Here is a 26,798-nt window from a genome sequence, read left to right as displayed (position 1 = left end):
TGCCTTGCTCAAGGACACAACACGCTGCCTCAGCTGAGGCTCGAACTAGCGACCTTCAGACCACTAAACCGATGCCTTAACTACTTGGCCATGCGCCAACACACAAACACGATAAATCAATGGAAAACAACACACAAAGACAGACAAACAACCAATGTGCAAATGACAACACGTTATGTAAACAGAAAAAACAAAAAAAAACCAAAATAATAATAATAAATAAATATAACTAAATACTGAGAACACTGGTTGTAGAGTCCTTGAAAGTGACTCCATAGATTGTGGAATCAGTTCAGAGTTGAGGTAGAGTGAAGTTATCCCCTTTGGTTCAGGAGCCTGATGGTTGAGGGGTAATAACTGTTCCTGAACCTGGAGGTGTGGGACTGAGGCTCCTGTGCCTCCTGCCTGACGGCAGCAGCGAGACGGCAGCGTGGCCTGGGTGGAGGGGGTCCCCGGTGATGGATGCTGCTCTCCTGGGACGATGCTCTGTGAGGATGTGCTCAATGGTGGGAAGGGCTTTGCTGGTGACGGACTGGGCTGTAGCCAGCACCTTTGAGGAAGGACACGGAAATCGATAACAATACAGAATAAAATGTAATAGTAGCAGAGAAAGTGCAGTTCAGGTAGACAATAAGGCGCAAGACTATAACGAGCGAGACTGTGAGGTCAGGAGTCCATCCTATCCCATTAGGGAGTCATTCAAGTCTGTTAACAGCAAGGTAGGAATTGTCCCCGAGCCTGGTGGGACGTGCTTTCAGGCTTTTGTATCTTCTGCCTGATGGGAGGGGGGAGAAGAGAGAATGTCTGGGTGGGTGGGGTCTTTACTGAGGCAGTGAGCGGTGTAGACAGAGTCCGTGGAGGAGAGGCTGGTTTTCCACAATGTGTTAAGCTGTCTGCTGGGGGCCAGCATGGTCCCAATGGCCTGAATGGCCTCCTGCAGAGGGGTGGGGTTGGTGTGACGTTAATGGCTATGTGTATTCACCACTGTTCCCCTCCCCCCCCCAATTCCTGCAGCAGTTGTCACTGTCTCAGCTGAGGCAGATGGGATCTGTGGTGCCCGGGCTCAGTGCCAACACTCTGTACAACACCCAGGCTGGCGACCTGGCGCAGGCCATGCGGGGAGTCCTGACGGAGCACGGAGACCAGCTGTCCATCGCCCAGCGGCTGGCTATCGTCATCCAGGTAACCGGCCCCTCAGGGTAAGGGGGGGGAGATCGGATGTGAAGGGGGTCAGGAGAGGGGGAAGGGTCATGAAGGGAAAGGAATGGGGGGAGAATGGGGATGGAGGGGTGATGGGGAGGTGGTGATGGAAGAGGATGGGGAGAGACTTGGGGAGGTGGGATTCTTCTGGTCTCTGGCTCCTCCTCTCCCCAACACCCTCTCCACATCCATTCTATCTAGGCCTTACATTTCAATGAAATCTCCCCCCTCCCATTCTTCTAAATTCCCATGAATACAGGCCCAGAGCCATCAAACACTCCTCATTCATTAACCCTTTCATTCCCAGGATCATTCTCGTGAACCTCCTCTGGACCCTCTCCAACACCAGCACATCCTTGCCTCGATCAGGGGCCCAAATACTCCAAGTGCGGTCTGACCGATTCTTTACCAACCCTCAGCACAACATCCTTGCTGACATTGCATTGGCCTTCCTTACCAGTTGCAAGTTAACATTTGGGTCCTGGTGACACCGTGAGGGGAGGAAGATGCTGGATCGGTTTCCCAAGGAGACTGTCAAAGCCTCAGGGCCAGAACGTTCCAGTGGGAACCATACCCGCATCCGATTCTCAATGCGCAGTTCCCTGGCCGCGGCGCACGCTGCTGTGAATGGCTCCATTATCCACCTTCCCCAGAGGCAGAATCAGAACCAGGATTATTATCACTGACATCTGTTGTGAAATCTATGGTTTGCGGTGGCGCTACTCTCCAATACATAAAAAACTATCAGTCATACAGTATAGGAAATATAAAAAATAGTAGTACAGATAGAGCAAGAAGGTGAGGGTTCAGAAATCCGATGGTGGAGGGGAAGAAGCTGTTCCTAAGTCGTTGAGTGTGTGTCTTCAGACTCCTGTACCTCCTCCTTGATGGTGGCAATGAGAAGAGGGCACGTCCTGGATGGTGAAAAGGGCACGTCCTGGGTGGAGAAGAGGGCATGTCCTGGGTGGAGAAGAAGGCATGTCAAGGGCACGTCCTGGGTGGAGAAGAGGGCATGTCCTGGGTGGAGAAGAGGGCATGTCCTGGGTGGAGAAGAGGGCACATCCTGGGTGGAGAAGAGGGCACGTCCTGGGTGGAGAAGAGGGCACGTCCTGGGTGGTGAAAAGGGCATGTCCTGGGTGGAGAAGAGGGCACGTCCTGGGTGGAGAAGAGGGCACATCCTGGGTGGTGAAAAGGGCATGTCCTGGGTGGAGAAGGCCCATAATGATGGCTGTTGAGGTTTTGCCATTTGAAGATGCCCTCGATGGTGGGGAGGCTGGGGCTCATGATGGAGCTGGCTGCATTTACAACCCTCTGCAGCTTTTCCCATCCTGTGTTTTGGAGCCGACTAGAATGTGGGGATGTAGCCTCAGGGTTTGGGGGAGTAGATTTAGGACAGAGATGAGGAGGAACTGCTTTTCCCAGAGAGTGGTGAATCTGTGGAATTCTCTGCCCAATGAAGCAGTGGAGGATCCCTCAGTAAATATATATAAGACAAAGTTGGATAGATTTTAGCATAGTAGGGGAATTAAGGGTTATGGGGAAAAGGCAGGTAGGTGGAGATGAGTCCATGATCAGATCAGCCATGGTCGTATTGAATGGTGGAGCAGGCTCAACGGGCCAGATGGCCTATTCCTGCTCCTATTTCTGATGTTCCTATGAGCCTCAGTACCAGACAGTGATGCTACCAGTCAGAATGCTCTACATCTGTAGAAACTGGGAGACACATGAAATATTCTCAAACACCTAGTGAAGTGTAGCTGCTGAAGTGCACCACAATCTCTTCACCCTGAGCAATGACAATGAATTTCTACTCTGTTCTTCATAATGGCATCAGTTTGTTGGCACCAGCGTAGGTCTTCAGAGATGTTGACATCCAGGAACCTGAAACTGCTCCCCCTTCCCACTGCTGATCACTTGATGAGGACTGATGTGTGTTCTCCCTGTCTTCTCCTCCCTGGGAATGGGACCCACTTTCTCCAGAAATGCACCCGTGCCAGGCAGGGATGCAGAGGTGTTTGTCCCACACCTCTGCCTAAGAGTCGTTCCCAGGGACACATGCTAAACCGACAGCCCCACGAATGATTGCTCCTGGTCTGAAGCTTTATTTGTCACATTGAAGCACAAGGAGACACCTGTTATTTGCATCGATGACCAGCACAGTCTGAGGACGTGATGGGAGCAGCCCGCGAGAGTCACCACACTTCTGGCGCCAACACAGCGCGCTCACAACTCACAAACCCTAAGTTGGAGTGTGGGAGGAAACCGGAGCACCCGGAGGAAGCTCACACAGTCACGGGGAGAACGTATAGACTGCTTAGACGCAGTGGTGGGAACTGAACCCAGGTGTCTGGGTCAGTAGGTCAGACTGCATCGTGGAGGGAAATGGACAGTCGGCATTTTAGATTAGATTATTAGATTATGAGGACACTCAGACCTCGTTTATTGTCATTTAGAAATGCATTCATTAAAAAATGATACTATGTTCCTCCAGAATGATATCACAAGAAACACAAGACAAACCAACACTAAAACTGACAAAACCACATAATTGTAACATACAGTTACAACAGTGCAAAGCGATACTGTAATTTGATAAAGAGCAGACCATGGGCACGGTAAAAAAAAAGTCTCAAAGTCCCGATAGCCTCATCATTTCACGCAGACAGTAGAAGGGAGAAACTCTCCCTGCCATGAACCTCCAAGCACCGCAAATTTGCCGATGCAGCACCATTGGAAGCACCCGACCGCAGCGGACTCTGAGTCTATCCGAAAACTCCGAGCCTCCGACCAGCCCTCCAACACAGCCTCTTTGAGCACCATCCTCTGCCGAGCGCTTCGACCCCGCCCCGGCCGCCGAACAACAAGCAAAGCCGAGGACTCGGGGCCTTCCCCTCCGGAGATTCTGGATCACACAGTAGCAGCAGCAGCGAAGCAGGCATTTCAGAAGTTTCACCAGATGCTCCTCTGTGCTCTCACATCTGTCTCCATCGAATCAGGATTGTGCACGGCACCCTACTTGACAGATAACAGACATCACCACCGGAGTGGCTGCTGCGAGCTGCGTCGTGCCGCCATCTTCTCAACCGTTTATTTCAGGTCAGCAGTCCTGCTGAAGGGTCTCAACCTGAAACGTGGGCTCTCCAATTCCCTCCATAGCTGCTGCTTGTGGCATCAAGTTCTGCCTGGTTTGTGTGGTGCAGTCAGTCTCCTGTGTCTCACGGGATGAGCAGAGACGGTAACTGCAACCTCCAGTTAAAGTGGACGGTTCGAATTGTAGAGTCATGAAACACTACAGCACAGAAGCGTGTCCTTCGGCCCATCAAGTCCATGCTGACCTGACCTTCCTTGGCATCACAGACAAAACACCAGAGGAATCAGGATCAGTAGAAAACTGAATTACAGTTAAATTAAATACAGAGTGCAAAAATTGAAATAAAAAAGTGGTGAGGTAGTGTTCATGGGTTCAATGTCTATTCAGAAATCATAAGACAGAGGGGAAGAAGCTGTTCCTGAATCACTGAGTGTGTGTCTTCAGGCTCCCATACATCCTGCCTGAACTCAGCAGGTCAGGCGGCATCTATGGAAATGAATAGGTTTCGGGCTGAGACCCTTCTACAGGAAAGGAAAGAGGGAAGACAGCAGAATAAAAAGGTGGGGGAGGGGCGGGAGGGTAGCTGGAAGGTGACAGGTAGCGGGTCTGGGTGAGCACGCCGTCGAAGAGTCGGGGGGCCGCAGAGATCACAGAGGGAGGGTCTCACTGAAGAGAAGATTTAAGCTTCTTCAGGGTAGCTTAAAGAGGCTGACCTTCCTAGTGTGTGTTGGTTGTTGATGCAAACACTCTTCACTGTAGGTTTTGATTTATATGTGATAAAATAAATCTGTTTCTCAATCTGAATGAACAAATCATTTGCTAAAGGGCCTGTCCATATGATAAACCTCAATGGGTTTAAAGTCACCAGGCCCCCATTAACAAGGGGGCCTGAGAGCTGCTGGAAACACAGTGAGAGCTCACCATGTGGGGAAAGAATTGTCACGGACACTAAAACCAGTGAAGAGTATTTGTTTGTGTGTCTTCCAGGTGGATCATTTCACAAGTACCTTGGGGTTGTACTAAACCAGACCACAGAACTTAGAGACCCACAACTGGCCATCTAGTCCATACTGATTGATCTGCCTAGTCCCACCTACTCACACACAGACCCCAGCCCTGCATACCCCAAACTTCAACGTTGAAATCAAACCCACATTCACCACTTCCACCGGCAGCTCGTTCCCCACTCTCACCACCCTCTGAGTGAAGAACTTCCCCCCATGTTCCTCTTGAACATTTCACCTTTCACCTTCAACCCATGACCTTTAGTTCTAGTCTCACCCAACCTGAGGGAAAAAGCCTGCCTACATTCACCCTCATGATCTGAGACTTTATTTTGTCACACTGCAGGTTTATTTGGATTTGAAGTTTATTTATTTATTTGTTTAGTGATTCAGCACAGTAACACATCCAAACAAACTCGTGATGCCCAATTTCACTCTTGTCAGGTTTATCATCACCTAACTGTATAGGTGTGTACCGTCAAACGAGACGTTTCTCCGGACCAGGGTGTAAAACACATAATACACATAACACAATAACTTAGGGAAGTAAGAATTAAATCTACAAATGAATTACGCATAGATAAACAAAGTGAAGTGTATAAACTAAATATTGTCAGGTACAGTACAGATTATCCGGTGACAATTCGAATGTGATGTATCAAGGAGTTCAAAAGCCTAATGGCCTGAGGGAAGAAACTATTTCCTATCTGGACTGTTCTTGTCTTTATGCATCAGCATCTCTTGTCTGATGGTAGAAAGTCAAAGAGGATGCTGGATGAGTGGGTGGGATCCTTGATAATACTCAGGGCGCTACATACACAGCGCTCCTGATAAATGTCCCCGGTGGATGGTAGGGAGACCCCTATGATCCCCTTGGCCGTTTTCACAGTCCTGATGTGACCAATTAACCTACTAACCCATACATCTTTGGACTGTGGGAGGAAACCAGAGCACCCGGAGGAAACCCACGCGGTCACGGGGAGAACGTACAAACTCCTTACAGACAGAGGCAGGATTTGAACTCGGGTCACTGTGCTGTAATATAGAAACATAGAAACATAGAAAATAGGTGCAGGAGTAGGCCATTCGGCCCTTCGAGCCTGCACCGCCATTTATTATGATCATGGCTGATCATCCAACTCAGAACCCCGCCCCAGCCTTCCCTCCATACCCCCTGATCCCCGTAGCCACAAGGGCCATATCTAACTCCCTCTTAAATATAGCCAATGAACTGGCCTCAACTGTTTCCTGTGGCAGAGAATTCCACAGATTCACCACTCTCTGTGTGAAGAAGTTTTTCCTAATCTCAGTCCTAAAAGGCTTACCCTCTATCCTCAAACTGTGACCCCTGGTTCTGGACTTCCCCAACATCGGGAACAATCTTCCTGCATCTAGCCTGTCCAATCCCTTTAGGATCTTATACGTTTCAATCAGATCCCCCCTCAATCTTCTAAATTCCAACGACTACAAGCCCACTTCATCCATTCTTTCTTCATATGAAAGTCCTGCCATCCCAGGAATCAATCTGGTGAACCTTCTCTGTACTCCCCCTATGGCAAGGATGTCTTTCCTCAGATTAGGGGACCAAAACTGCACACAATACTCCAGGTGCGGTCTCACCAAGGCCTTGTACAACTGCAGTAGTACCTCCCTGCTCCTGTACTCAAATCCTCTCGCTATAAATGCCAGCATACCATTCGCCTTTTTCACCGCCTGCTGTACCTGCATGCCCACTTTCAATGACTGGTGTACGATGACACCCAGGTCTCGTTGCACCTCCCCTTTTCCTAATCGGCCACCATTCAGATAATAATCTGTTTTCCTATTTTTGCCACCAAAGTGGATAACTTCACATTTATCCACATTAAATTGCATCTGCCATGAATTTGCCCACTCACCCAACCTATCCAAGTCACCCTGCATCCTCTTAGCATCCTCCTCGCAGCTAACACTGCCACCCAGCTTCGTGTCATCCGCAGACTTGGAGATGCTGCATTTAATTCCCTCATCCAAGTCATTAATATATATTGTAAACAACTGGGGTCCCAGCACTGAGCCTTGCGGTACCCCACTAGTCACCGCCTGCCATTCTGAAAAGGTCCCGTTTATTCCCACTCTTTGCTTCCTGTCTGCTAACCAACTCTCCACCCACACCAATACCTTACCCCCAATACCGTGTGCTTTAAGTTTGCACACTAATCTCCTGTGTGGGACCTTGTCAAAAGCCTTCTGAAAATCCAAATATACCACATCCACAGGTTCTCCCCTATCCACTCTACTAGTTACATCCTCAAAAAATTCTATGAGATTCGTCAGACATGATTTTCCTTTCACAAATCCATGCTGACTTTGTCCGATCATTTCACCACTTTCCAAATGTGCTGTTATCACATCCTTGATAACTGACTCCAGCAGTTTCCCCACCACCGACGTTAGGCTAACCGGTCTATAATTCCCCGGTTTCTCTCTCCCTCCTTTTTTAAAAAGTGGGGTTACATTAGCCACCCTCCAATCCTCAGGAACTAGTCCAGAATCTAACGAGTTTTGAAAAATTATCACTAATGCATCCACTATTTCTTGGGCTACTTCCTTAAGCACCCTGGGATCCTCTTCCTCAGCACCTTTACCAATTTGGTTCACCCAATCTACATGTAGATTGAAGTCACCCATTATAACTGCTGTTCCTTTATTGCACACATTTCTAATTTCCTGTTTAATAGTGTTACAGTAACCAATATTTCAGAAAAGTGATTTGTTTTTGTCCTCAGATCTGACTATTTATGCTCCCGTTCCCAGATTGCCAATTCCAGGAATGTGTCGGCCTTGCTGGACCTCTTGGATGGTCCCTTCTTAAAGGAGCTGCCCCTCCACGGCCTGCTCCCCCTGAAGAGCTACAACATCACCCACCTTGAGTGCAAGGAGCTGAGGAGAAGCCAGGTTTGTTTTATCTCCTTCCAGCTGCTCGTTTCCTCACGTCGGATTCCAGCGTCTGCGGCTCTCGTGCAACACGCACAGAGTGTCCGGAAGAAAGGTCTCAGCCGAACCTCCCTCCACGGATGCTGCCTGACCTCAGCCAGGATCAGCCTTATTATCACTGGTGTGCCATGAAATTTGTTGTTTTGTGGCTGCAATACAGTGCCATACATAAAATCACTGTAACCTACAATAATACACCTACAGTACTGTGCAAAAAAGTCTTAGGCACATACATATATATACATAGCTAGCGAGGGTGCCTAAGACTTTTGCACAGAACTATATTTGTCAATGTGGAGCGGAGAGCAAGTTTGTAAATCTGGCGGGAGCAAAGAACATTGGGAGTGGTGAGGGTGGAGTGCCGCGGGAGGGGTGAGGGACAGGTGGCAGAGTGCCAGGGGCGGGGATGGCGCAGGTGCAGCCACACACCCAGCCCTGAGCCATCTGGCAAGGACGTTTGATTCCAAACAATTGGTTTATTGATCATTACAGAATGTCTCTCCAGTGCTTCCTGCTCCCTCCCCTCTCCCCTCCCCTTTTCCCCAACCATGACTTCCCCCTTCCCTCTCTCAGTCCACGATAGAGACCCATATCAGAATCGGGTTTATCACCACTCACATACGTTGAGAAATTAGTTTTTTTTTATGGCAGCAATACAGTGCAATACATAAAATTACTCCAGTACTGTGCAAAAGTCTCAGGCGCCCTGGCTAGATATAAAATCATAAGACACAGGAGCAGAATGAGGCTATTCTGCCCATCGGGTCTGCTCTGCCTTTTCATCATTGCTGATCCATTTCCCTCTAACTCTGTTCAGCTGCCTTTTCCCTGTAATCTCTCACCCCCTGACTAATCAAGAACTTATCAAACTCCCCTTTTGATGTACCCAACGCAATGACTTGGCCTCCACAGCCGCCTGTGGCAATGAATTCCTCAGATCCACTGTCCTCTGGCTAACAAGTGTGGCCACACTTCCAGTGCCAACATAGCGTGCCCACAGCTCACTAACCCTAACCTGTATGCCTTTGGACTGTGGGAGGAAACCAAAGCACCCGGAGGAAACCCATGCAGTCACAGGGAGAATATACAAACTTATTACAGGCAGCAGCAGGAATTGAACCCGGGTCACTGGTACTGTAAAGCGTTGTGCTGCTAAGCTGCATTCATAGTCATAGTCATACTTTATTGATCCCGGGGGAAATTGGTTTTCGTTACAGTTGCACCATGATAATTAAATAGTAACGAAAACCAATTTCATCAGTTGTGCTGTGTTTGTTATTTGTTCCCACTCTCTGTAAAGATTACATCTCTGTACTGATCAATAATCTACAGATTTATGCACTCTTCTTGAAGTTGCAACAAAAGCCCAGTACTGCAAAGTTCAAAGTTTGAAGTACATACGAGGGGTGATTGATAAGTTTGTGGCCTAAGGTAGAAGGACATGAGTTATTAACTTCAAACTTTCCTCATAATCACTCAAAGAGTTGAACTGCATGTGCATGTAACGAGAGCTGTATAACTCATCTCCTTCTACCTTAGGCCACAATCAATCACCCCTCGTAAATGTCACCATATACAACCCTGAGATTCATTTCCTTGTGGTCATACTCAGTAAATCTACAGAATAATAACTATAACAGAATCAATGAAAAACCACTCAGCCAGGGTTACCTGAGATGGGGCAGGTGACCTGACCACACGGTGTCCTAACAGGTGGAGGGGAGCTAAATGCAGGGGTGGAGGTTCCTTTGGCTTTGGGCTGAATTACGGGGAAGAGGCCCCAGCGAGTGAGTTAATGTTTTACAGAGCCAGTGACCTGAGATCAATTCCTGCCGCTGTCTGTAAGGAGTTTGTACGTTCTTCCTGTGACTGTGTGTGTTTCCCCCGGGTGCTCCAGTTTCCTCCCACAGTCCAAGACATTTGGGTCAGGCAACACTTGCGGGCTGCCCCCAGCACGTCCTTGGACTGTGTTGGTTGTTGATGCAAACAACGCATTTCACCGTGTGTCTCGTTGTACGTGTGACAAAGAAAGCTAATCTAATCCCTGTGGTTCTCTGAGGGGTTTCCCTCAATGTGCGGGAGTGGTCCTACCCCACCGCGCTCTTACGGTGGCTGAACCAAGCTTCAGTGTGTTCCCCCCACCCCCACCGGTGACATTATAGCTCACCCTGTTTCTGTCAGAAATGCCTCAATTGTTGGGTCAGGCTGCAGCAGGAATGGGTTAATGGGCACCCAGTACGGGGGTGGGGGGAGGAAGTTGAGCGGGTCACCAGTATGACCTCCTGGGCCTGGCCAAGAGGGCCATTTGACCTCCTGGGCCTCCGTGGGACCTCCTGGGCCTGGCCAAGAGGGCCATTTGACCTCCTGGGCCTCCGTGGGACCTCCTGGGCCTAGCCAAGAGGGCCATTTGACCTCCTGGGCCTCCGTGGGACCTCCTGGGCCTAGCCAAGAGGGCCATTTGACCTCCTGGGCCTCCGTGGGACCTCCTGGGCCTGGCCAAGAGGGCCATTTGAGGGTCCAGACAGCAGGCTGTCAGGGCTCTGCCTGAGCCGAATGCCTACCCCATCTTCCAGGGCTACAATTGTGCCCGGGTGTCCTTGCTCAGGAGCATACAATCCCTATGGGTTCAGTGGGGGATTTCTGGGAAGGGTGGGCCCTCCAGGGAATTGAGTTAATTATGACTGTATTTTCATTTGGATTTATTAACAATATTGTAACTCCTAAGCTTTGGTGGTCTTTTGTATTTGAATAAAGTTTTGTACAGGGAAGGGAGGGGAAAGGAACGTGATGGTGTTCACTTTCTGTCATATTCAGCCACAACTCTCTGTCACCCACAGGCTCTGTTCCTGCACCACCTCACGTCAGACACACTGTCCATCCAGGAAGTTATCCGGTAAGGAGCACGTGGGGAACTTAAATTTCCAATGATTGGTCCCTGGAAAGGTCTCCTCTGGTTCAGATAAGAAAGTGTTCAAAAATAGGGTCTTCTTCACAAGTCAGTCTCCCATTAAATGTTTTGCTCCCTCTCTCTGTCACTCACTCTCCTCCCTCTCTCTCAGTATCTCCCTTGGTCTGTGTGTCTGTCTGACGCTGTCTTCCCTGTCTCTCTCCCTCTCTCCTTCCCTCCCTCTGTCTGACTCCCTCCCCCTCTCCCTCCTTCTCTTTCCCCACTCTCTCTGTCACTCTCCTCTTCTTTTTATTCTCCATTTCTCTATATATATTCTCTATTTCCCTCTCTCTACACCCTTTCCTCTATCCCACTCCCCTTAACTATCTCTCTTGTCTCTCTTTCTCTATTCCTCACACTCTATCCATCCCTCCCTCTCTCTCTCCATCCTCCCCTCTCTATCCCCTGTCTCTGCCTATCTCTTCTGTCATTTTATTTCCCACTCTTATCCACTCCCTCCCTCTCTCTCCTTCCGTCTCGCTCTTCCTCTCTCTCTCTCCCTTTCTCCCTCTCTCACTCGCCCCCCTCTCCCTTTCTCCCTCCCTCTCTCTGTCTCTCTTTACCTTCCTTCTCCCATTCTCACTTGCCTCACATTTCCTTTCCCTGGCGAGGGAACGCTCCTGCTCTCTTCCTGGGAGGGTGTGTTTTCATTGCCCCGGGGAGGGGAGGTCCCTCTGACAGGGCAGACCCCTCCTTTTCACTCGTGCTGCTCAGTCCATTCTCTCCACCCCACCCCCCCAGTTTCTGGGAGCTTGCTGTGGCTGGGGTGAGGCTCCCCCACCTCCCCCTGGTCAATACGGACCCTGGCTCTGTCACCCGTCTCTGCCTCTGTTTCTGTCTGTCTGCACAGGTCCGGGGAGCTGGCGAGGGGCCTGACCTGCGGCCAGCTCCGTTCCCTGGACCGGCCCTCCCTCCTCCGCCTTCGGGCTCTCCTCCGGGACAGCCTCGCCCTACTGTCGCCCCACCAGGTAAGCGGCGCTACCCGGAGGCAGCGGTCACTATTCCCGGGGTGTCCGGGGTCTCCGCCTGACCAGTGACGTTGCCACTCCTGCCCCATCGGACTGATGGCAGGCAATGCGCGCACAGTGGGATCCAACAGACAGCCCTGAGATGGAAAGCAGGGTGGCGCGGTTGCGCGGTGGTCAGCGTAACGCTTTGGCATTAACAGCAACCTGGGTTCGGGCCCCACCACGGTCTGTAAGGAGTTTGTGCGTTTCCCTGGGTGCTCCGTTTCCTCCCGCTGCCCAGAGGCATACCGGGTTCAGGCGGTAAGTTCTGTTGGTACCAGAAGCGAAAAGGCACTTGTGGGCTGCCCCCAGCACACCCTCAGACTGTGTTGGCTGTTAATGCAATCAAAGCCTTGCACTGCGTGTGTCAATGTACATGTGACAGATAAAGCTAGTGTTTAGATATTAAAGGACACGTGGACAGGTACGTGGATTGGAAAGGTTCGGAGGGATACGGGCCAAACACGGGGGTGGGACGAGCTCACCTCTTGGTCGGTAAGGACCTGTCAGGCTGAGGGGCTTGTTTCCTTGCTGTAGAACTTTCCGGAGCCACTCGGTGGTGCTAGCCCTGGCCAGTGTGGGCATTGTGGCTGACCGGGTGAACAGCCCAGGTGACACACCTTTCATGAGACCCCACCCAGTGGAGTGAGATTGTTCAGCCCGTCAGCCCCGTGCTGGTCTGTTGGACCTTGCTGGCTGGTCCTTCATTCGCGATGGTTTCTCGTCAGGTAACTGCCCAAGGCTGCCGCGCTAGAGGGTGAGAGGTAATGGGGGGGGGGGGTGCCAAAAGCTGGTGTCTGTAGGAGTCCTTCGTCTCTCTCGGTGATACTAGCCCCCTCCGTAACTCCGACACCGCGTGCTCCTTCGGCGGCGCTTGTCCGTAACATGTTGCACCTGTCCTTCCAGCTGAACTGCCTGGCGTGGAGATTTCTGCGGCTGGCACCCGACTCACTGCCTCCTCTCCTGCTCACCACCCTGCCGTGAGTGCCCGCTGCTCGGGGAGCGGGGAGGGTGAGGCTGGCCGGGGCTGTGGGCTGGAGCGGTGTGGGTGGGGTCGGTGTGGTGGCTCTGTGGGGGGGTGGTTGTGTAGATGTGGGTCGGTGTGTGTGGAGATGGAGCTGGGGTGTGGCTGGGGCCATGGGGGGGATGTTGCTTGGCTGAGATTGACGTGGGCGGGGGTGGGTGATGGTGGGTGCGTAGGTGTGGATGATGAGTGAGAGCGTGTGGGTGAAGAGTGTGTATGTGGGTGTGTGTGAGGGTGTGTGAGTGTGTATACTGGGCACTGTGGAAGCATAGCGGTTAGTGCATTACTATCACAGCTTGGAGGGTCAGAGTTCAGAGTTCAATTCGAATGCCCTTCCCATGGAACATGTGGGTTTTCCCGGTGCCCCGGTTCCCCCCCACATTCCAAGGATGTACCAGTCATTGCAAACAAGAGAAAGTCTGCCGATGCTGGAAATCCGAGCAATACACACGAAGTGCTGGAGGAGCTCAGGCAGCGTCTATGGAAAAGAGTAAACAGTTGACGTTTCAGCCGAGACCCTTTGTCAGGACGTGTAAGTTAGGTTGGGGTTCAGTTAGGATTGTCCTGGGTTGCTGGGGCAATGCGGCTGGTAAGGGCTGGAAGGGCTTATCCTGTGCTGTATCACTCTGTGTGTGCTTGTGGGCTTGGGATTGGTACATGTGGGTGCGTGTGCTGGTTGGAGATTGTCTGACTGAGTGGATGGGGGGGTGGGCCATGGGTTTGGGGGGGGAGCCGGGGAGCAGCCTCCCATTGTGACTTGTTTCTCCTCTGCCCAGGGCTCGGGTCCTGGCCACAAGCCCAGCCTCCGTCTGCCGGCCCCTGTTAGCGGCACTGTCTGAAGCGGATTTGTCGTCAATCATTCCCGAGCCGGCAAAGAGGGCGGTGGTGGTCAGCAGAGCAGAGCGCTGCCTGGTGAGTTTGGCGTTGAGTGTGAGGCCCGCTAACCGACTCGCTCACCACGACCCTCCCCGCAAACCCCCCCCCACCCCCTGAGGCAGACAACCCCACCTCCCCTCGAGGCAGATGAACCCCTTCCTCAAGACAGACATGCTCCCTCCATTCCCTGCCGGCAGACACCCGCCAGCAGGAGGAACAGAGACGGTAAGGAACAGGAACCGGCCCTGTGGCCCACAGTGTATGTGCTAACCGCCAGTGCAGGAAAAAGGGCAGGACAAGGAGGGAGGGTTCGTGGGCTAACGGACCCTTCATAAATCTGAAAGCTGTCCATAAAACATTGAGTGTGGGCCGTTAGGCTCTTGTACCTTGTCCGTGACGGTAGGTAGTAAAGGGTGGGTGGTGGGGTCCTTCGTGGTGGGTGCCGCTCTCTTGAGGCACCGTCTCTTTGAAGATGTCCTCGACGGTGGGGAGGGTGGTACCTGTCATGGAGCTGACTGACTCCACAACCCTCCTTGTGAGCCTGTACATTGGAGCCTCCAGACCAGAATGGTGGCGCACCTCCTGAAAGTTGCAAGAGTCTTTGGTGGCAAACCACATCTCCTCAAACTCCAGATGAAGTACAGCCACTGGCATCCCACCTCGTGATTGCATCAATATGTTGGGCCCAGGACAGATCCTCAGCGATATCAACGCAAGGATCTTGAGTCTATTCACTCTTTCCACTGCCGACCCTTCGATGAGGATTGGTGAGTGTTCCCTTGGCTTCCTCTTCCTGAAGTCCATGATCAGTTCCAATAGTGTGAAAGGGTGTTTAGTCATGTGCTGAAGGACCTATTCCTGTGCTGTATGGCTCCACTCAACATCAGTAAGACCAAGGAATTGGACTTCAGGAAGGGGAACTCACACTGGTCCTCGTCGAGGAGTCGGCAGTGGAAAGGGTGATCAGTCTCAAGTATCTGAAGATCTACCGTATCCTGGGCCCAACGTGTTCATGGAATTAAGAAGAAGGCACACCAGCAGCTAATGTATATCTCATTAGGGATTTGAGGAGATTTGATATGTCACCAAGGACTCTAACACATTTCTACAGATGTACCGTGGAGATCAGGCTGACTGGTTGTATCACCGTCTGGTACCGAGGGGTCATTGCAAAGGATCAGAAAAAGCTGCAGAAAGTTGCAAACTTAGCCAGCTCCGTCACGGGCACTAGGACACCTCCAAAAGCCAATGCCTCAAAAAGGCAGCTTCTGTCATTAAGGACGCCCTATCCCCCAGGACGTGCCCTCTTCGCAATGCTCCTACCAGGGAGGAGGTACAGGAGCCTGGAGGAGCACGCCCAACATTTCAGGAATGGACTCTTCCCCTCCGCCTTCAGGTTTCTGAGTGGACAATCGACCCATAAACACCACCTCAGTATTTTTGCTTCCTTTTTGTACGACTTACTTGATTTAATTTTTAATATATGTGTGTTATTGTAATTTTGTAATTTTTTTAAACTGCTACCACAAAACAACAAATTCCACCACATTTAGCAGTGATATTAAACCTGAGGTTCCTTAAGGTTTATATAGCCAAGCGTGTTCATGGGGATAAGCTCCCACTACCTATTAAATGCTCCCAATGGTCTGTGTCTCAAATAGCCTCTGACAAACACATCCAGCTCCTGCCCTTCACGTGTGGACTAGCTACTAAGCCCGGCGGAACCGTTTCTACTGACAGGAGAAGGGGCAAAGGCGGGTTACTGGTGCTTTAAAACCAGTCGCTCCGGGCAGATGGGGCTTGTCAGCCATGGTTGGCAGCTCATCCAGGAGATGGAAAACTCTGATCTCAAACCTCCGCTGCTTTGTGGCTCTACCCGTTCGTGGGGAAGGCTTTGGGAGTGAACCCCGAGGGAACAATCTGGAGCTGGAGTCCCTCGGGCAGTCCGACTGGCAACTCCTGCGATGCTACTGGTACCATCCCTTTAGACCGACCAGCTGCATGAAGAGGGAGAGCCTGCAACACGGACAACAGCTTGCTTTCCGTATCGTCCTGTCCTGGCTGGCCTATCAAATGTAGACAACTGGGATCCGACATCCATGGTCGGCCCCAGCTGATGGAAGGTCTCATCAAACCTGATTCTGGTCAGGGTGGCTGAGCGTTGTGTTGACAATGGGTGGGCCGATTGAAATGCCGGGGTGGTGGAAGTGGGCAGGCTGGATGTTTAGGTGGCCAGTACCAGGAGATGTGCGGGAGTCAGGGAGGTTGGCGAGCTGGAGGAGTTACAGAGATGAAGCTTAGATGAACCCATGCAGAGTCACATCGCACAGAAATAATTTGGGCCATCTAGTCCATGCCAAACAATTATTCTGCTTAGGCCCATCGATCTGTACCTGGACCAGATCCGTAGCTGGGCCCTTAATACCCTCCCATCCAATAATATTCCCCCCTCCCTCCTCCCCCTTCTCTCTTTTTGCATTCCCCATTCTGCCCCTCTTTCCCCTTCTCTTCTCCTCACCTGCCTAAAACCCCCCTTTGGTACCCCGACTCCTTCCCTTTCTCCTATGGTCCACTCTCCTCTCCTATCAGATTCCTTCTTCTTCAGCCTTTGACCTTTTCCACCAATCACCGCCCAGCTTTTCACGTCACCCCCTCCCCCACCCACTCACCTATCACTTTCTCACTTGCACTCCTTCCCCCTCCCAACCCACCTTTTAATTCTGGTGTCTCCCCCTTCCTGTCCAGTCCAGTCCAGTCCTGAGGAAGGGTCTCGGCCCCAAACATCAACTACATACTCTTTTCCAAAGATGCTGCCTGACCTGCTGGGTTCCTCCCGCATCTTGCACGCGTTGCTCTGGATTTCCAGCATCTGCTGAATCTGTGGTGTTTATGTACTTACCCAAACTTTTCTTAAATGTGGCAATCAAAGCCACATACACCACTTCCGCTGGCAGCTCCACCTCAGAGCAACCAGAACTCCAGCTGTACTGTTGAAACAACTGGGTGAAAGTTCATTTGCACGTATTTTCACATTCTTCAGGACTACAGACTGCTGGATGAATATGATGTCGATGTCCTGGGCAGAACCATCTGCCACCTGTCACCGGCGATCATAAGGACCAATATTTCCCACAAGGCCATGAATGAAGCCCTCATGCAGCTCAGGACTTGCACGAAGCTCAGCCCTGCCCAGAAGAGCGAAGTTAGAAATAAAATCCGGGAGTATTACGGGTAAGGCAGAAGATGGTAGGTTACCCAAAGAAAGCCAAAATCGAGTTTATTGTCACCTGCACAAGACAATGTACGCACAGGTGCAATGAGAGACTTACACCAGCATCTCGGGCACAGAGTATCAGATAAGCTGATTAAAACATAAATTAAGCTAAAGATAAAGAAAAAATATTAGCTTTGTATGTCATGTGTACATCGAAGCATACAGTGAAATGCATGGGTCAACAACCAGCACAGTCCAAGGATGAGCTGGGGGCTGCCCACAAGTGTCACCATGCTTCTGGCACCAGCGTAGCATGTCCACAATTTACTAATCCAAACCTGTATGTCCTGGACTGTGGGAGAAGCCCGGAGACCCGGAGGAAACTCACACAGTCACAGGGAGAACGTACAAACTCCTTACGGACAGCAGAGGGAATTGATCCCCTGATTGCTGACATTATAAAGCATTGTGCTGACCTCAGCCTTACAGTTCTCTCCAAATATAAATTAAACACAATTTGTACAACAAAGAACTCGCTAAGTTAAGAACAAATGACTAAGGTCCATTTTAGTGCAATGTGGACATGGTGGAGATAAACTTTAGAGATTAAGGTTGTGCCGGTTGGTTCAAGAACCGAATTGTTGAAGGGAAGTCGCAGTTCCTGAACCTGGTGGTGTGGGACTTCTGGCTTCAGTGCCTCCTGCTCGATGGGAGCTGTGAGAAGACGGCCTGGCCTGCTACCATCAAGGGGGAGTTACAGGAACTTGAAGGAACTACACACTCAGCCATTCAGGAACAGCTTCTTCCCCTTTGCCATCCTAGTTCTGAAAGGACATTGAACCCACAAACACTACTTCACTATTTTTTTCTCTTTTTGCACTTATTTAATTTAACTTTATATATATAGTATATACAAACCCCATTTCCAGAAAAGTTGGGATATTTTCCAAAATGCAATAAAAACAAAAATCTGTGATATGTTAATTCATGTGAACCTTTATTTAACTGACAAAAGTACAAAGAAAAGATTTTCATTAGTTTTACTGACCAACTTAATTGTATTTTGTAAACATACACAAATTTAGAATTTGATGGCTGCAACACACTCAACAAAAGTTGAGACAGAGGCATGTTTACCATTGTGTTACATCACCTTTCCTTTTAATAACACTTTTTAATCATTTTGGAACTGAGGATACTAATTGTAGTAGATTTGCAATTGGAAATTTTGTCCATTCTTGCTTGATATAAGACTTCAGCTGCTCAACAGTCCGTGGTCTCCATTGTCTGATTCTCCTCTTCATGATGTGCCAGACATTTTCAATAGGAGATAGATCTGGACTGGCAGCAGTCCAGTCAAGCACACGCACCCTGCATCCACAAAGCCACGCTGTTGTAGCCCCTGCAGAATGTGGACTGGCATTGTCCCGCTGAAATAAGCATGGACGTCCCAGGAAGAGACGTCGCCTTGATGACAACATATGTCTCTCTAAAATCCTAATATACGCCTCAGAGTCAATGGTACCTTCACATACATGCAACTCACCCATCCCGTGGGCACTGATGCACCCCCATACCATCACAGATGCTGGCTTTTGCACCTTTCGCTGATAACAATTCTGATGGTTGCTTTCATCTTTGGCACGGAGAACTCGACACCCGTTTTTTCTGAAAACTAGCTGAAATGTGGACTCATCTGACCACAGCACACAGTTCCACAGTCTTTCGGTCCATCTGAGATGAGCTCGGGCCCAGAGAACTCACCGGCGTTTCTGCATAGAGTTGATGTCTGGCTTCCTCCTTGCGTGATACAGTTTCAAGTTGCATTTCTGGATGCAGCGACGGACTGTGTTGAGTGACAATGGTTTTCCGAAGTACTCCCGTTCTTGCATTGAGAAATGTTCCTTTTGAACTGACTAACAATTCTCTCACGGATTTTGGTACAAAGGGGTGAGCCACGACCCATCCTTGCTTGCAAAGACTGAGCCTTTGATAGACGCTACTTTTATACCCAGTCATGATACCTCACCTGCTACCAATTAGCCTGCTTCATGTGGAGTTTTCCAAACCGGTGTTACTTGAATATTCTGTGCACTTTTCAATCTTATTTTAACTCTGTCCCAACTTTTGTTGAGGTGTTGCAGCCATCAAATTCTAAATTTATGTATACAGGTTTCTCCCGCCATCTGAAGGTAGAGCGTTCCTATGAAACGGTTCGTAAGCTGAAATGTCGTAAAGCGAAGAAGCAATTACCATTTATTTATATGGGAAAATTTTGTGAGCGCTTGCAGACCCAAAAATAACCTGCCAAATCATGCCAAATAACACATAAAACCTAAAATAACAGTAACATATAGTAAAAGCAGGAATGATATGATAAATACACAGCCTATATAAAGTAGAAATACTTTTCCACAATCATTACTGAACTGTTCTCCGTAGCAAAAATCTCACGCGAGCGCTTTCGGCAGAAAATCTCACGCAAGCGCTGTTGGCAAGAACACTCTCTCCAATAACCTTTAAGCTATGAAGCTGCCAAATCATACCAAATAACACGTAAAAATACACAGCCGATATAAAGTAGAAATAATGTATGTACAGTGTAGTATCACTTACCGGAATCGGGAAGCACACTGATGGTGGTGTGTTAGGCTGAGTCGTCGCAGGTTGGGTGGTGCAGTGACCCCCACCCTCCAGGCCGCTGAGTGATACATTGCCACAAAGAACGCAGCGGTAGCCAGGAGGGACACGGCACATCTTTAAGGAAAAAGCCGAAATAATCATGCTAATTAATTAGGTGCCGTCCAGCACGTAATTGTCGGCCCAGACCAGTGCCGATTTCCGATTGCGTCGTCTCTGATCTGGGCCGACAATTACGTGTTGGTGGCACCTAATTAATTAGCATGTTTATTTCGGCTTTTTTCTTAAAGATGTGCTCTGTGTCTCCCGGCTACCGTTGCATTCTCTGCGAATCGGTATCTGTCCGTGGCCTGGGGGTTGGGGTGGTGGGACACTGGGGTGTCATCTCGTCGTCTGTTTCCATTAGAGCAGGCAGCTCTTCTTCTATCTCTGCCTGCCTCGATGTCGAAGGTCGAGGTTCGTCGTCTGCTGTGACTGATGTGGAAGGCTTGCTTGACTGCTGAGCCTTGCGCATTTTTCTGTCACACAGTTCTTTAATAAGGACTCAAACCATCCTGCAAATATCTCCTAAACCGACGTACCCTTTCAAAATTAAAGTCGTGCATTATCATTACTTGTCCGGTTTTGATTGTAATCCTTTTTTCTTCCAATTGCATCAGCTCTTCATCTGTCAGTTCTTGGTGATGGGATGCCAAAACCTCTTCAACATCATGTTCGTCAGCTTCCACAAGCCAAACTCACTTTGTCCTTACTTCGTTCACCATGATCAAAACGCTTAATTATGTCTAGTTTTACCGTAAGTGTAACACCCTTAAGAGCTCTTTCAGGCTTTTCCGATACCATAGAACTCATCTTGCAAACGACTGCTCACAGGCACGTGTTAAAGCAATGCAGTTCCGAATCCGGGGGAGAGCGGCTGCTCAGGGCGCGCGCTGGATTTTATTGCGCGCTGAATTTTTTTTCGTAACAGTGAAAACACCTTCTGAAAGCAAAATCAGGGTACTAATGTAGGTCTTTCGTAACAGCGAGGTTTCGTAAAGCGAACGTTCGAAAAGTGGGGGACACCTGTTATTTACAAAATATAATTAAGTTGGTCAGTAAAACTATTGAAAATCTTTTCTTTGCACTTTTGTCAGTTAAATAAAGGTTCACATGAATTAACATATCACAGATTTTTGTTCTCATTGCATTTTGGAAAATATTCCAACTTTTCTGGAAATGGGGTTTGTGTGTATATATATATATACACACACCGCTTACTGTGATTTACAGTTTTATTATTATGTCCTGCTGTCGTATAACAACAAATATCGCAACACATGCCAGTGATATTAAACCTGATTCTGATTCTGGATGGAGGGGTTCTTTGATGACACACGTTGCCTTCTTGAGGCAGTATCTCTTGTGGGGAGGGCAATGAACACACCTATGTGGTGAAGGTTTGAAGTATGTAGTCACTAAACATACCTATACAATGAACATACAATGAACATACCTATGAACATACAACATACAATGAACACACCCATGTGGTGAAGGTTTGAGGTATGTAGTCACTAAGCCAGTGCCATTTAAATCCGAGATCTCACACTATCTTTGCCCGACACCCCCGAATACCCCTGGTTAGAAGTCCACTGAATTCCCAGATCTGCCTGTGTTTCTGTAACAGCGATCCAACCGTATGGCCGCCAGAGCTGATGCAGGACCTGGGACTCTTGGTTACACTCTTGTCAAAGGAGGACCTTACCACAGTTGCTGAGAAGGTACCACCCATCTGCACTGTGTCTTACTGTCAGAGTCACGTTCGGGTTTATTGTCGTGGGCATTCTGTACAGTACATTCTTCTTCTGCTTCTTAAGCCCAACACCCCTCCTGGGGCCTAGGCCACCAACAGCAGCTCACCAGAGCCCTCTGTCCCGGGCCAGTCTTTCAGGTGTAGCCCATCGCCCAAGATCCTTCCTCTCCCGGAGATGAGGTCTATGGAGCTTCTGTGGGTGTTTCTGTCACTCTGGGTTTTCACAGGGTGGGGTCGTTAGTCCCATGCCCAACTCTCCTCCTCTCCCAGCCGGGATTGGGACCGTCCGTGGGCATGCGTACCCAGGGTATAAACGTCATGAAAATTATCGTCTAGCAGCAGCGGCAGCACAGAGTATGACAAGCATTATAAACTCACACTTGCAGGCTGAGTCTCTGGTGAGGAAGGCAAATGCAGTGTTAGCATTCATTTTGAGCGAACGAGAATATAAAAGCAGGCATGCAATGCTGATGATTTATAAGGCACTGGTGGGGCCTCACGGACTATTGTGAGCAGTTTTGGGCCCCTAAGTTAAGAAAGGTTGTGCTGACACTGGAGAGAAGTCAGAAGAGGTTCACGGGAATGAAAGGGTTATCATATGAGCAACTATTGACAGCTCTGGGCGTGTACTCTCTGGAATTTAGGAGGGGGGGGGGGATGTCATTAAAACCTATTTAATGTTGAAAGGCCCGGGTTGAGTGGATGTGGAGAGGATGTTTTCTCTGGTGGGGGAGGCTAGGACCAGAGGGAACAACATCAGAATAGAGGGGCGTCCATTTAGAATGGAGATGAAGAGGAATTTCTTTAGCCAGAGAGTGGTGAATCTGTGGAATTCTTTGCTACAGACGGCTGTGGAGGTCAAGTCATTGGGTGTATTTAAGGTGGAGATTGATAGGCTCTTGATTAGCCAGGGTGTGAAAGGTTACGGGGAGAAGACAGGAGAGTGGATTGAGAGGGAAATGTACCGGCTGTGATGAAATGGCAGAGCCAACTCGATGGGCCAAATGGCCTAATTCTTCTCCTATATCTTATGGTCTTAAATTAATCTCATTTGTACTTAACTCACACAAGAAAATAAGCTTAACAACATCAGAGCAAGTAGAGGGAAGTACAATCAGACATAGTGTGAGGGTTTTTCGGGTCAGTTCAGAAAAAGCAGTGGGGCAGGAGCAGTTGTTAAACCTTGAGGTGTGGGTCTCCAGGCTTCAGTACCCACACGTGACTCGAGCATCCGGGAGAGGGCATGGCTCAGATGGTGGGGTCCCTGGTGATGAATGTCATGTTCCTGAGACATCACAGTTTGTAGATGTCTGTGACAGTGGGGAGTGCTATCCCCGTGGTGAGACCGGCACTGATCCCCACCACTCCCCAGGGCCTTCTGCCACCCTGTACATTGGACTTCCCTTTCCGGGCGATGATGCCACCAGTCAGAGTGCTCTCCACTGTACATCCGGAGACCTTTCAACGACACACCAGATCCCCTAAACATCCGAGTATCCTTGCTTGCCTGAAACCCCAGTGAACCAGTGAAAAAGCCGGTCCATTTTCGAGGAAGACGATTGAGTTGTCAAACCACAGAGGGCACAGGATTGAGGCGAGAGGGGAGAGACTCAATAGAAACCTGAGGGGCAGTTATTTTTACCCAAAGGGTGGTGGGCATGTGGAGCAAGCTGTCAGAGGAAGTGGCTGAGTTAACAACTTTTCAATAGTTCAGTCATTCCGTTTAATATCAGGGAATGTATACAGTACACAGCCTGAAATTCTTACTCTTCACAGGCATCCAGAAAAACATTAAAACCCCAAAGACCCCTCTCCCCCCCTCCTCTGCACAAGCAGAGGCAAAGCATCAACCCTCCCCTGCTCCCCCCCCCACCCATTTCAGCCTAAAGCATCAGTGCCCACCACCCACCAAGCAACAGGAAAGCACCCAAAGAGAGACCATGATCTGCAGCCCAATAAAAAAAACTATTGTTTGCCTGACAGTTTGACGTGCCACAGGCTCTCCCTCTCACTAACAACGAACAGAGAGGTGTCACCCGTTTCACTTTCCAAGGACAGTTGGACAGATACAACTGATCGGGAGGGTGAAGAAGGTTCCAGTTGCTCTGGGCTTCATATCTGAGGACTCACTTTAGTTCTAAATGCTGTTTGCTTACTTTTATTGTTTGCACAATTTGTTTCTTTTCTCTCTCTACACATCAGGTGTTGGTTGGTCTTTTTTTTAATGGGTTCCTTTGGGTTTCTTGTTCAGTGGCTGCCTGTTAGGAGACAAATCTCATGGTTGTATAATGTATACATACTTTGATAAGAAGTATATTTTGAACTTTGAAGTTCAAAGGGGTGAGTGAAGTTATCCGTACTGGTTCAGCAGTCGGGCTGAAGGGCCTGTTGCTGATTCTGTATTACTCTACAGACTCTAATTGCATTTGGAATCAAAAATGAAATTAGTAATGGTGACATGAATGCACTGGGTGGCCACAGGAACCTGCCTGCTGCACCAGTGCTACATTGAAGTTGTACAAGTCATTGGCGTTGGGTGGGGCCAAATTCAGAGTACTGTGTGCAGGTCTGGTCAGCTGCTTACAAGAAGGCTATTTGTGAGGTTGAAAGAGCGCAGAGAACATTTACAAGGATATTGGCTGGACTTGAGGGTCTGAGTTACAGGGAAGGTTTCAATAGGTCAGGACTTTGTTCTCTGGAGCTTGGGAGAATGAGGAGAGATTTGACAGTGGTATACAGAATTATAGATGGGGTAAACTCAAAGAGGCTTTTTCCACTGAGGTTGGGTGAGACCAGCACTAGAAGTTCATGAACACAAGAGAGTCTGCAGTTGCTGGAAATCTGGAACAACGCACACAAGATTCTGGAGGAGTGTCGAAGAATGCAAGACTGAAGCTGCTGTATTTAAATGCGTGTAGCATTTGGAATAAGGCGGGCAAACTCGTGGCGCAATCAGAGATTGGTCAGTTTGACAGTGCAGGCATCACTGAGTCGTGGCTGAAGAAAGGCCATGGTTGGGAGCTAAACATCAAAGGATATAATTTGTATAGAAAGGACAGGAAGGAAGGCATAGGCGATGGTGTGGCTCTGTTGGTAGGAGATGGAATTACGTTCTTAGAAAGAGGTGACATCGGGTCAGAAAAAAATGTTGAATCTTTGTGGGTGGAGTTGAGAAACTGCAAGGGTAAAACGATCATTATGGGAATCATATACAGGCCTCCAAATAGTAGCCAAGATGCAAAGGGAGCTGGAAAGGGCAGGTAATAAGGGGAATGTTACAATTGTATTGGGGGACTTCAATATGCAAGGGGATTGGGAAAATCAGGTTGGTGTCGGATTGCAAGAGAGGAAATTTGTTGGATGCCTACGAGCTGGCTTTTTAGAGCAGCTTGTGCTCAAGCCTATGTGGGGAAAGTCAGTCTTAGATTGGATGTTGTATAATAACCTAGATTTTATTAGTCAGCTTAACGTAAAGGAACCCTTAGGAGGCAATGATCATAATATGATTGAATTCATACTGCAGTTTGAGAAGGAGAAGCATAAGTCAGATGTATCAGTATCACAATGGAATAAAGGGGATTACAGGGACATGAAAGAGGAGCTTCCCAGGTGGATTGGAGAGGGATACTGGTGAGGATGATGGCAGAACAGAGATGGCTGAAGTTTCTGGGAACAGTTCACAAGGCGCAGGATAGATATGTCCCAGAGAGGAAGTTCTCAAATGGCAGGGCTAGACAACCGTAGCTGACAAGGAAAGTTAAGGACTACATAAAAGTCAAGGAAAGGGCTTATAAGGTAGCAAAAGTGAGTGGGAAGTTGGATGATTGGAAAGTTTTTAAAATCCAACAAAAGGCAATTTAAAAAAGCTATAAGAAGGGAAGAGATCAAATATGAGGACAGACTAGCCAATAATATAAAGCAGGATACTAAAAGCTTTTTCAGTTATATAAAGAGTAAACGGAAAGTGAGAATTGATATTGGACCACTGGAAAATGATGCTGGTGAGGTAGTAATGGGGGACAAAGAAATGGCAGATAAACTTAATGGGTATTTTGCATCAGTCTTCACTGTGGAAGACACTAACAGTGTGCCAGAGGTCCATGAGCGTCAGGGCACAGGAGTGAGTGCCATTGCTATAACAAAGGAAAAGGTGCTAGGCAAACTCAAAGGTCTTAAAGTGGATAAGTCACCTGGACCAGATGGACTACATTCCAGAATCCTGAGAGAGGTTGCTGAAGAGATAACAGATGCATTGGTCATGATCTTTCAAGAATCACTTGATTCTGGCATGGTCCCAGAGGACTGGATTGCAAATGTCACTTTACTCTTTAAGAAAGGAGGAAGACAAAAGAGAACAAATTATAGGCCAGTTAGCCTAATCTCAGTGGTTGGGAAAGTGTTGGAGTCCATTATTATGGATGAGTTTTCATGGTACTTGGAGACTAATGATAAAATAAGTCAAAGTCAGCATGGTTTCTGTAAAGGGAAATCTTGCCTGACAAATCTGTTAAAGTTCTTTGAGAAAGTAACAAGGAGGGTGGACAAAGGAGAGGCAGTGGATGTCATTTACTTAGATTTTCAGAAGGCATTTGATAAAGTTCCTCGCATGAGGCTACTTAACAAGATAAAATCCTGTGGTGTTACAGGAAAGATACTGGCATGGATAGAGGAATGGCTGACAGGCAGGAGGCAGTGAGTAGGAATAAAGGAGGCCTTTTCTGGTTGGCTGCCAGTGACTAGTGGTGTTCTTCGGAGGTTAGTATTGGGACCACTACTTCTCACATTGTTTGCCAATGATTTGGATAATGGAATTCATGGCTTTGTGGCAAAGTTTGCAGATAATACGAAGAAAGGTGGAGGGGTAGGTGGTGCTGAGGAAGCAATGCAATTGCAGCAGGACTTAGACAAATTGGAAGACTGGGCAAAACAATGACAGATGGAATAGAGTGTTAGGAAATGTGTGATAATGCATTTTGGTAAAGGGAACAATAGTGCAGACTGTTTTCTAAATGGGGAGAAGGTTC

General features: G+C 48.8%; 1 protein-coding gene across 2 annotated transcripts in view; it reads left to right on the top strand.

The window, feature by feature from the left end:
* LOC140203206 (otoancorin-like) overlaps nt 1-26,798 on the top strand; it is a 75,694-nt gene that overhangs the window by 20,085 nt on the left and 28,811 nt on the right. For both annotated transcript variants that reach the window (XM_072269159.1, XM_072269158.1), the window contains 8 exons: nt 1,015-1,182; nt 8,092-8,232; nt 11,109-11,164; nt 12,069-12,186; nt 13,132-13,205; nt 14,026-14,161; nt 17,166-17,356; nt 21,649-21,742. In XM_072269159.1, coding sequence (XP_072125260.1) covers nt 1,015-1,182; nt 8,092-8,232; nt 11,109-11,164; nt 12,069-12,186; nt 13,132-13,205; nt 14,026-14,161; nt 17,166-17,356; nt 21,649-21,742 — 978 coding nt within the window. The remainder of the gene's footprint in view (nt 1-1,014; nt 1,183-8,091; nt 8,233-11,108; nt 11,165-12,068; nt 12,187-13,131; nt 13,206-14,025; nt 14,162-17,165; nt 17,357-21,648; nt 21,743-26,798) is intronic.

Source organism: Mobula birostris, chromosome 9 (assembly GCF_030028105.1).
Source record: "Mobula birostris isolate sMobBir1 chromosome 9, sMobBir1.hap1, whole genome shotgun sequence".
Classification (NCBI taxonomy): Eukaryota; Metazoa; Chordata; class Chondrichthyes; order Myliobatiformes; family Myliobatidae; genus Mobula; species Mobula birostris.
This window is presented reverse-complemented; position numbering and strand designations above follow the sequence as displayed.